General features: G+C 49.7%; 2 protein-coding genes across 3 annotated transcripts; one reads left to right on the forward strand and one right to left on the reverse strand.

Annotated features, from left to right (window-relative positions):
• Positions 1 to 78: 78 nt before the first annotated feature.
• Positions 79 to 5,158, reverse strand: C1H22orf23 (chromosome 1 C22orf23 homolog). 2 transcript variants are annotated; one of them, XM_071730606.1, is made up of 6 exons: positions 4,961 to 5,158; positions 4,054 to 4,116; positions 3,476 to 3,661; positions 2,112 to 2,246; positions 788 to 888; positions 79 to 503 (listed from the first exon to the last, which is right to left on the reverse strand). In XM_071730606.1, the coding sequence occupies exons 1-6, from the start codon at positions 5,049 to 5,051 to the stop codon at positions 399 to 401; spliced, it is 681 nt and encodes a 226-aa protein (XP_071586707.1). In that variant the 5' UTR covers positions 5,052 to 5,158; the 3' UTR covers positions 79 to 398. The 2 variants fall into 2 exon arrangements, with proteins under 2 accessions (XP_071586707.1, XP_071586718.1); XM_071730617.1 differs by lacking the exons at positions 79 to 503; positions 788 to 888 and adding an exon at positions 2,853 to 2,961 and having other exon boundaries at positions 2,120 to 2,246.
• On the forward strand, positions 5,125 to 9,492 carry POLR2F (RNA polymerase II, I and III subunit F). Its single transcript, XM_071730631.1, has 5 exons — positions 5,125 to 5,252; positions 5,382 to 5,451; positions 5,636 to 5,766; positions 7,405 to 7,476; positions 9,299 to 9,492. The coding sequence occupies exons 1-5, from the start codon at positions 5,233 to 5,235 to the stop codon at positions 9,387 to 9,389; spliced, it is 384 nt and encodes a 127-aa protein (XP_071586732.1). The 5' UTR covers positions 5,125 to 5,232; the 3' UTR covers positions 9,390 to 9,492.
• Positions 9,493 to 11,075: the final 1,583 nt, after the last annotated feature.

An 11,075-nucleotide genomic window follows, 5' to 3' on the forward strand; every position in this document is an offset into this window, starting at 1 on the left:
GAGTCCTGGGGACAGAAGCAGGTCACAGGTGTGGGTTGCAATGCACCGTACTTGCCATGAGAAACCTCCACGCCTGGCTGGATGGAAAGGAGTGACATTTTTATTGGTGGACTGCTGCTACTCCGAGGCACTGCACATGCAAAAGGAGGTTCTGCTTCCTCATGCTTCGGTAGCTGCTGCTGCGTGTTTTCCTCTCTTTAACGTCGTCGAGGAAGAAGGGATCTGGTGTGTGGGCAGGATTTTACAACAGCTTCTTTGCTGCTGCCAGCTGTATACAAATTGCTCCTGCCTTCTGGCTTCAGGCAACAGGTGGTGCTGCCCCCTCTGCAGGCGAAAGCACAGACCAGCCCCTGAGAAAAGAGCTGGAAAGAAATTTCATTTCTCTTTTCTCCTGTGGCCTAGTCATGGGGATCAGATTTGTTCCCATCAGGGAAATCTTTTGTCATGATCTCTTTCATTTCCTCACTTCTCTTCTTGTCAATGATCTCCATTTCACGTATTTTCTGCAAAGTACAAAGGGGAAAAGCTGAGCAGCAGGAATGCAGGCAAATTTTTGTTTGTTTTCTTCTTTTGCCAACCCCAAGTACAGATTGAGATGGAAAGAAAGGCCGAAAACCTCTATGCCATGTCCCCCAAAATCACACCCACCCCATGCCATGAAGGGAAACACTCAGTTCTCTGCCTCCTTCCCAGTTCAGGTGTTGGAGGAGACTCTGCTGTCAGGTTTCTGACACTAGGGATTCTCCCTGTGCAGTGTACAATCGGTGTCACCAGGATGCTCAGGTACCTGTGAGATTTCAGTGAGGACAATACTTCGATACTTCTTGCCCTGTCCTAGAGCTTCCATCTCTGCCAGGAACTCCCTCCTCTCCTGAATTTCATTCACCACTGACGGATAAAAAAAAACAAAAATCAAAAAAACCACTGTAGGAAGAGGGTTCATTGAAAAAAGGCAAGAAAACGTGTTTCTATCTAAATCTGAATCCCCAGTTTCTTAGCTCTGCCTGGGGAAGGGTGATATCTCGTGTGACATTCATCTTGCACATGCCATCAAAATACCTCACTAGTCCCTTCTGCAATGGGAAATGTCCCCCCTGCCCATCTACTCACAGGTCCCTATCTTGTAAGAATGGTAACTTTCTAGTGTTCTTTATACAGACTACTGTCTGTTGCTTGTTGGCAATTTAAGCAGTCTGTGGATGGAGGCAGAACCTGCTTAAAGCCCATGAGTTTCACTGGTTGACATGAATCACACAGTGACAGCAACCAGGCCCACTCCCAGCACAGAAGGTTAGAAGCAGCTGTACAGCACGGACCTGCAGCCAGCTGGTCCAAATGCTGCCACAGTACAAAGTACACAGCTATTTCAGATGTGTCAAGGACAACACTCTGCTTGTGACAAGTTTTAAGGGACACAAAGCATGTATGTGTCCCTGCACCAGGGCCCACAGCACCTGTTCTGTACATATTATTCTAGCGTGGTTCATCTTTGTGCTGCCCTGGCTAGCAAAAGGCTGACTGGGGTACACACACACACACACACACACACACACTCTCCTTAAAGATTCAAGCACAGAGAGGTGCTAGGCAGGTTTCTGCCATTCCAGAATTCTCTGGAGGCCAAAGTCCATCAGAGTTTAAAATTCTGCTCAACATTTAAAATTTGCCAGTCATCTTGGAATGAAAGAAAACAGAGCCCAAACGAGCATCGTCAAGGTGGCGAGCATCCTAGTCTATGTTTAGTTATGCTGGCTGGAAAAAGGACCTGCAGTACCTGGGCTTCCTGCCCAGGTCACCCTGCACATCCCCAGGGAATTCCCATGCCAGCAGAGCTCACTTTGCTTGGGCAGCTCAGGGAGCTTGATTCTGCCAGCAAACCTCTGTGGAATAAGCTCTGCGAGGCTGGCTGGATCACAGCAACACAGCAGCAAATCCTCTCTTGGAAACTGGGCTTTGTGCCTCCCTTAACAACTTCAGAGCTTCAGGTTGCCAACAACACAACCTGTGACCCCAGCCCGGGGAGGGAGGTGGCCTCCCTGGCACCCTGCCTGCCTTCCCCCGGGGAACGGGAAGACGCACGTTCTTCAAACCGGTCAGGCTCAGCTACGCACGTTCTTCAAACCGGTCAGGCTCAGCTATCTCCTCTTCCTTTTTTCGGACCAGTGTCTGCTTCACCTTGTCCTCCACCACATCCTTTCCTGTTGCTAAGATGTTTTGGAGCCTTTGCTTCTCCTTTTCCAGATCCCCTGTGAATGCAAAGTGGAAAAAAGCTATTATCAGCCTGTCTCCTTGGGGAGGAGCCTGGCCACGCCTCCCCCTGCTAACGATGCCAGAGGAAGCATTATGTTAACAACAGCCCATCCCCAGGCTGAGCTGCATAAGCACCACACTGGGGTACCCGTGGCAATAGCCCAACACACTGACATCAGAGGCTTAACCTGTGTTTTTTAGGCTGGAGAACTGCATAGTGCTCCCTCCTTACACAAGGACTTTTTAAAGCATCTTTGAAGAAGAAAGCATGAAGAGCAAGGAAGAGGGACGTCATCCCGAGGGACCTTGGCAGGCTTGGGAAGCGGGCTCGTGCAAACTGCATAAAGTTCAGCAAGGCCAAGTGCAAGGTTCTGCAGCTGGGTCAAGGCATTCCCATGCATAAATACAGGTTGGGAGGGGAAAGGACTGCAGACAGCCCTGAGGAGAAGGACTTTGGTGATGCTGGACCAGAAGCTTAACAAAAATTGTCAATGTGTGCTCGCAGCCCAGAAAGCCATGTCCTGGGCTGTACCAAAAGAAGCACAGGAAGCTGGTCTAGGGAGGTGATTCTCCACTTCTACTGTGCTCTTGTGAGACCCCACCTGGAGTACTGTGTCCAGTTCTGGAGTCCCCAGTATAAGAAGGACATAGAGATCCTTGAGTGTGTCCAGAAGAGAGCCACAAAAATGATCAGTGGGCTGGCACAGCTCCCTGTGAAGACAGACTGAGGAAGTTGGGGTTGTTCAGCCTGAAGAAAAGGAGGCTCTGAGGTGACCTTATAATAATGGCTTTCCAATATCTGAAGGGGGCCTACAAGAAAGCTGGGGTAGGGCTTTTTGCACAGCTGTATAGCGAGAGGTCAAAGGGAAATTGTTTAAAACTTGAAGAGGGGAGATTCAGGTTGGACATTAGGAAAAAAATCTTTCCTGTGAGGGTGGTGAGACACTGGCACAGATTGCCCAGGGAAGCTGTGGCTGCCCCCTCCCTGGAAGTGTTCAAGGCCAGGTTGGATTGAGCAACCTGATCTAGTGAGAGGTGTTCCTGCTCATTGCAAGAGGGTTGGAATTAGGTGAGCTTCAAGGTCCCTTCCAGCCCACACCATTCTATGATTCTATGAATTTAGGTACTCCCCGCCACTACTGAGATTGCAGGCTGGGGATAGATGAAAGGGGAAGAGCAGGACCAGGCAGCTTCATTTATCTATTCATGGTGTTTGCTGACTTACGCCCTGCCCGTGGCTTGAATTTCTCCCTGGCGTAGGCATCTCCTGCCTGGCAGACCTTGGCAGGTCGGAGATGGGGTCTAGCTGGAAGTTTACAGCGTTGACAGACATCTGGGGAGAAGGCAGGCACTGCAGAAGCTGGCTCTTTGCTGGATGTGGGGTGGCACTGTAGAGGCAGGGTATCTCCCCCTTGTGAAAAATCCAAAAATAATTATAAGTCAGGATGAGAGGAGCCAGGATGGATGGTGCCAAGAGACCACCAGCAGATCTCCCTATGGATTCACTGTAGTACCATGAGCAAACATGGTTGTTTGCAAACCATGGTTGTTGGTACATGCTGACATGAGACAGACTGTAGTCCAAGTCATGCCATTGCATCTTGTTCCCTAGATAACCCTGGGGGACACGTACATCATAACGTATGTCCCCAGGTGTCAGCAGCAGCCGTGCTGCTGTTTCAAAGCACTTGCCCATCCAAGCAGGCTGTGGGCAAACACCCCCGCCCCACGGGGGGCATCAGCAAAAGCACAGACCCACCACAGAGCAGCCACGGGTGGAAGATCAGGAGGGCCATCACTCACGTTCCACGCAGTCCATCAGGTATCGCCTCTGGAAACACGGCAGCTTGGACTCCTCCATCATCACTGAAAAACACAACGTGTGGGTAAATATGAGCCAGGAGTGTGCCCAAGAAGACCAACAGCACCCTGGACTGTATCAATAATATTGTAGCCAGCAGGACCAGGGTAGGAGTGATCAACACCCTCATTGGCGAGGCCACACCTCAAGTACTGTGTTCAGTTTTGGGCCCTTCACTACAAGAAGGACATTGAGCTGCTGGAGCGAGCCCAGAGAAGGGCAATGGAGAGCACAAGTCTAAGGAGGAGTGTCTAAGGGAGCTGTCGTTGTTTTGCCTGGAGAAAAGGAGGCTGAGGGGAGATCTTATCACTCTCTACAACTACCTGAGGTTGTGGTTGTGGTGGGGGTCAGTCTCTTCTGCTGAGTAAGAAGTGATAGGAAATGGCCTCAAGTTGTGCCAGGGGAGGTTTAGATTCAATATTAGGAACAATTTCTTCACTGAAAGGGTTGTCAGGCCCTGGAAGAGGCTGCCCAGGGGGGTAGTGGAGTCAACATCCCTGGAGGTATTTAAAAGCCGTGTAGATGGGGTGCTCAGGGACACGGTTTAGAAGTGAAATTGGCACTGCTGGGTTAAGGGTTGGACGCGATGATCAAAGGCGATGATCAAGGGTTGGACGCGATGATCAAAGGTCAAGGTCTTTTCCAACCCAAACGATTCTGTGATTGACAGGGCAGCCCGAGGGGTCTCCACTCCATCCCTTCGGCAGAGGGTAGGGACTGGGGAACCCGCCCCGGACCGATTCTCCCTCTCCCAGCTCCCACCCAAAGAAGATACAGCTTCAGAAGCCTCAAACCGGGACGGCTCCACCAGCGCCAGGCCCGATGACCGGGCCTCGCTCCGCCGTTTACCTCTCAGCAGCTCCCGGGTCCCTGCGCTGTACCGGACCGGACGGGCCGCCGAGGGCGCTGAAGTCACGCGGCGTCGCTCCGACATCTCCATAGCATCGAGGGTCGCACCGAGAGGGAACGGAGAGGAGGACGAAGGGGGAAGGGCAGGGGGGGAAAGTGCGGCGGTGCGTCGCCTTGGCAACGGCACAGCCCCGGCACTTCCGTGTACGGTACGGCGAGAACCCGGAAGCGGTCGCTACTTCCGCCCGGCAAGAAGGCGAGGAGGAGGCAACATGTCCGACAACGAGGACAAGTGAGAGCCGGGAGTGGGAAGGGGGGGGAAGGCGGCAGCACATTGCGCTCCGGGGCGCCGGGTGGGTTCGGGAGGAGCCCGCGGCGGGGCAGGCCCGACCCGTGTGCGACCTGCGTATTCCTCCCGCAGCTTTGACGGGGACGACTTCGATGATGTGGAGGAGGATGAAGGCCTGGAGGACCTGGAGAACGCTGAGGAGGTGGGTGCTCCGCGGATCGTCTCGCCTGCCGTCCCGGGCAGGCTCTGGTGGTACCGCAAAGCATAGTGGCGGCCTGGCTAGGCGGTCGCTGGGGCTGGGGAGGCCTCGGGGGCTCTGCCAGCACCGCGGGGCCTGGCTGGAGGTGGGCACAGCCGAGCTGGAGCACTGGTCTGCTTTCCCCCAGGAGGGACAGGAGAACGTGGAGATCCTCCCCTCGGGAGAGCGGCAGCAGGCCAACCAGAAGCGGATCACCACCCCCTACATGACCAAATATGAGCGGGCCAGAGTCCTGGGCACTCGTGCCCTCCAGATTGCGTGAGTATTTAGCTCTGTATCCCGAGCGTCGTCACAGCTTTTCCTCCCTTCCCAGTGAAAGCTGGTTTCCTCCTTCCTTAAAAACTTCTGGATCTCATGTAATCCCTTACCCAGTTGCTGAGTTTGTAGATCACCAACTTGGTCAACACTGAAGGACAGGGCTGTGGAGCTCTCAGTGGCTTATAAAGCCTTGATATCACTCCCTGGCAGAGATTGTGCTGTTTATGCCTGTAGAGGAAGGGCATTCAGCAGCTGCAAATTCACCTTCCTAGCTCACAGGCAGAATGGGGGGAGGCAGATGTGACAAGCTGATGCTGGTTTCTGCCTTTCATAAGGGAACCAATGTGGGCTGGAAAGCTCAGAACTGGTTTGCAAAAGGCAGTGTTGAAAGGAGAGAGGAATGCTCCAGAATGTCTTCAGCTGGTACCACAGGACTGTAAGAATTTGGAATGGAGTGACCAACCTGAAACCTGGTTTAAGTGCAATTGCATTGTGGCAAGCTGTAAGGTGTTTCTTTTTTTTTTTTTAAAGATTTGGAGTAGTGGGGCCTCGTTTATGGTAATGCCATGGTATTTATATGGTATTTATGGTAATACCATCTAAAGCCTATCTTAAGTGCTCCTGGCAGGTTTCAACTTTATCCATTTACCTCTCTAGACTTCTTTTAATAACACAAATCTTTTTTGATGCTTTTTTGGAAGGATGCCTTATGAGCAAGATCATGAGGCTATGGCAAGGTCTGTCTGAAAGTGCATTTCTGAGCTTCACCTTGGTTATATCCACCCTCAAAATGATGCCTCTCCTCTACAGGGTTTGGAAGCTCATAGCTGGTGATGAGATCTTTCATCACTGCTTTGCCAAGCTGTTCTTTGCACAGCCTTCACTCTGTGAAGCTGTTTTGTGCACAGTCTTTCAATTCGTGGAGGGCCAGAAAAGCAGGGCAGATGAGATGGGCTGGTGCCAGGTCCATAACCCATTGTACTCTGGTGCCTGGTTCTGCTTCACCTACATCTTCTGCCTTCAGTGCTGAACCCGGGCCAGCAGCAGCCCCCAGTGGCCTTAGCTATGCATGATGTGAATTTTCTTTGCTGCTGCTGTCTAATGGGCAGATACTGTCACCCATGTTTGCTCTGCTGTCACAACCCTCTGCAAAATGCTTAATTTTTTTCCTTCCTAGAGGTAGAGTGCATCATAAATCCAGCTCCTTGCTTTCCCCCAACCAGAACCTGGAAGGTGTAAGCAAATTGGAACGTAAGATATATGCTGGAGTTATAGAACTCATCTCATTTTATGGTGTGCCCACCCTCTTTATTGCTTTTATTTTAGAATCTCTCTTTTTCTCACATTTAATTAAAGCAGGGGTTGACTAAAAGAGTGTAGATCTGACCAGCCCTTGCTCTGCTTGTCAGCAGAGTCTGAGGGATGGTGCAAGAACATTCAAGTAAAAGCTCTCAGTCCATAACCACTTTGGGGGAAATTTCTTTGCAAAGTGCATAACAGAGCAAATCAGGTTTGCTGAGGTGGTGTCCCACACTCCTGTCACGCAGTCTGTTGTCTGGGTGGTGTAGGTTAGCACAGGTTTAGCTGTGTCTCTTCCCTCTCAGGGTGCTCTCTCAAGTGACTGTTGTTCTGTCCCAGGATGTGTGCCCCTGTCATGGTGGAGTTGGAAGGAGAGACCGACCCCTTGCTCATTGCCATGAAAGAACTCAAGTAAGTCCTAGACTTTAGCCATGAACATGTTGATTTCCATAAAGTCAGCAGACCTCTCCTTATCCCAGGATTCAGCATCTTACTCCAAGACAGCCTTGTCTTCCCTCAAGAACAGTGACCTCTGCAGCTGCTCCTCCCTTTTCACCTTGGTACCTCTTCATAGCTGTTCTCTCCCATCCGAGTGGCTCATGCAAAGTACTGATGATTAGAATTGCTCTGACCTCCTTAACCTGGGAGTCCAAGTGTTCTTTATTTCCGTGATGAGAACCCAAGGTCCTCATCTTTCTGCAGTCAGTTTAATTCCCTGAGTGGGGCTGATACGAAGTAGCTGTCTTGAATTACACCTGCATTCAAATGAAATGAAAAAAATAAGGGCCAGGAGACCTGTTTAAGGATATTCTTTTCCCATAGCCTTCCATGCTTGGCCTGTTGTGGTTGTGGGGAGACACATCCTCTGCTTACAGAAAGATAAATCTCTGACTTAGCAGAGGCAGCATCTGGATGACAACTCACAGGCCCAGCTTCCCACACTGGAGCTCCCTGCTTGCTCACAGTTTGTCTGCATGGTCTATGACCTGGGTCACATGCAGGTATCCTTCAAGCAGAGCAGCTGAACTCCATCACTGTTTAAGTGCCCATTCTTGAAATTAATTGCCCCTCACCTCCCCCAGTTTATTGGTGCATTGCAGCCACTCTTGCAGACTTTATTACAGCTCCCTTTATTGCTGCCAAAAGCTCCCTAGGTCAGGTTCCTGTCAGATTTCCAAGCTCAGTCTGAGTTCCTCCTGGTCACTGTCTGAGCACGAGCTCTAGAAAGTAAGTCAGGGTGTGGCAGAGTATAGTGGCATCCTGTTCTGAGCCAAAATTCATTTGTAATTGTTGGCATTAGGGAGCTACTTCTCTACTGGAAAAAACTACAGCCCTGAATGTGATCATTAAAGAAGTTGTATTACTTTTCAAGTCTAATACAGTTGAAACCTGATGCCCTGTTTAGATTCCAGACTGTCTGATTACATTCTGCTGACTTAAATCTCCTTCCATTAACTTGAATTCTGTTCAGTGTTTTCTTGCTTTCCAATTGGAAGCACTGCTAGCAGATGCTGTGCTCCCTCTCAGCTATACCAGGTTCCTGAATAGTCCCGATTTCCTATTCATCTTAAAAAGTAACTGGTGTTTTCAGGGTGCAAAACACTCTGAATTCCAGAATTTAGCAAAGGTTCTCAAAATTGTGCCACTGTTCTAGTGTCTTGTGGGGAGAAGTCTTCCAACAAACAAAACATTATTATTTGTTCAAGTCCCTTGATTCTTAATTGTTTTTTTCCTCTGTGGGGATAAAAAGCAGTGGGTTCAGACCCACTGATAAAAAGTATTTAACAATAAAAAATACTGGGTTCAGATCACAGGGCTCAATTCCTGCAGCATCTATCAACAGAGCTGACCTGGAGGTCTTTGGTTTCGAGTCTAATGGTGCTCAGCTCTTTGCTCCTACGAGTAAGAGAGAAGGTTGTTGGGACTTCCCCCTGCTATATAATACCAAATTGCTGTTGCCACACAAATCTCAAGGCCAGTTGTTCAAGGCCAGGTTGGATGGGTCTTGGAACAACCTGGTCTGGTGGGAGGTGTCCCTGCCCACACAGGGGGATTGGAACTAGGTGATATTTAAGGTCCCTTCCAGTCCAAACTGTTCTGTGATGGTTCTGTGATCTCTCAGTTACATATAGGGGCCGTACTGAAGCCTCTAAGCACCTCAATTCCCATCGCCTGCTGAAACAGTTCAGTGAGGGCTCTGGCATTTCTGTTCACCTCTCTGTCTTCTCTTCAGAGCACGCAAGATCCCCATAATCATCCGTCGTTACCTGCCAGATGGGAGCTATGAAGACTGGGGTGTGGATGAGTTAATTATCACAGACTGATCAGCCTCCAGAAGTCATTTGGCTTCTTTCCTTCACCAGAGATGTTTCTATTTTTGTTTATATTTGTGTAAATAAATTATAAGTCTCCCCATTTTAAGCTGAATGTGGGTTTGTGTGCTTGCTTGTTTTCTCCTTCCACCTTCTCTTTTATCTGAGTCTGACACGTACAAGAGAAGACTTTCTTCCCTCTACCAGCTTGGTCATTATTCATTATTCTTTTTGCATCATGAACTGTATTAATAAGATTAGGGAGCTAAGTGCCCTGCTTTTCTTGTGGCCTTTTTTCACCTGTAAAGACCATATTGCTGAAGACTGCAATAACTGCTTCATCCTCCCCCAGCAGCACTCCTCCCCAGCTGTAGGACTGGTAGCCAGTTAAACGCCTGCTGTACAAAAATGCTCTAGCAGATACTTCAGAAAGATTCCAGTCCTCCACCCCTCTCCCTTCTTAAAACAGGAGTGCTGAGACACCTCCATTGCTTCCCCCTAGACAGTTGGGCCTTTGTGCCCTCAGCAGGTTGCTGTGGAAACCCCCAATTTCCTCTCTGGCCAGGGCTGGCTGTAGGGCTTCTCAGGAGTATCATAGAGCAGCTCTCATCAAATCACCTATTGTTTCCCTGCTCCTGCTGCTTATCAGAGGTGGGGATCCCCTTTCAGTGGCACTGCCCCAGCCGGAAGCCCAGTCGCCACTCACAGTCCCACCAGCTCAGCAGCCTTGGGTTGTTGCTTCTTCTTCCTCCTTGTACAGCTGTTCCCTGACAGGCAGTGGAACTGATGGTCCTGAGGGCAGGGGTGCTCTCCAGCCATTTGGGCTCTATGTCCTCCTGTGGAGCTCACAGTGGTACAACAGCAGTTAAAACTTAAAAGAGTTCCTTTAGTCTGTAGTGTGGTGAAAGATTGGTGATTTGTCTCCTTAAGTCTCCTGCAGTCTTACCTCTGAAGTGCAGGGAGCAGAAAAATTGTAGCCCCTTGCACAAATCAAGAAGAGTTGGGGAGATACATTGCAGCCTTCCAAGGCCAACCACTACTGGGGTTTGTTTTCCTGATTTGGGACTAGAGGAAATGACCTGAAGTTACACCAGGAGAGGTTTAGACCAGATATTCAGAAGAATTTTCTTTACTGAAATACTAGGTAGGCACTGGAACAGGATGTTCAGGGAGGTGTTGGAGTCACCATCCCTGTAGGTATTAAAAAAAAAAAAAGTGTAGATGAGGCAGTTCAGGACATACTTTAGTGAGAAGGTGTTGTGTGTTCTGGACCGATGGTTGGACACGGTGATCTTAGAGGTCTTTTACAACAGTGGCAATTCTGTGATTTTCTGTCTGCTCTGAGATTCTTCACAAGAAAGATCTGAGCTCTTGGGTAGAACACATTGAGTCTTTCTCAATTACTAAAAAGTGTCCTTGGGATTTTTGGGTTTTTTAAAAAGAAGAGGGAAGGTAAGTGTCGTTTCAGCTGTTTCCTCCTCACATTGCTCCAGGAGAAACCTTTCCAGCCAGTTCATGTTAAGGCTTATGCTCATAAAGCCTGTGTTCTCCATGCTGTATGTGTGGTCAGTGCCTGCAGAGGAGCATCCACGTCCCAAAGGGAGTTTACATCCACCTGCCTGGGAACTCAGCTCATGTAACCCGCCATGAATGTCATTCTCTCACTGCTCCCTGTAAAAGCACCAGGCCATCCTTGCA

The sequence above is a fragment of the Heliangelus exortis genome, chromosome 1 (genome assembly GCF_036169615.1).
Source record: "Heliangelus exortis chromosome 1, bHelExo1.hap1, whole genome shotgun sequence".
In the NCBI taxonomy this organism is placed as follows: domain Eukaryota; kingdom Metazoa; phylum Chordata; class Aves; order Apodiformes; family Trochilidae; genus Heliangelus; species Heliangelus exortis.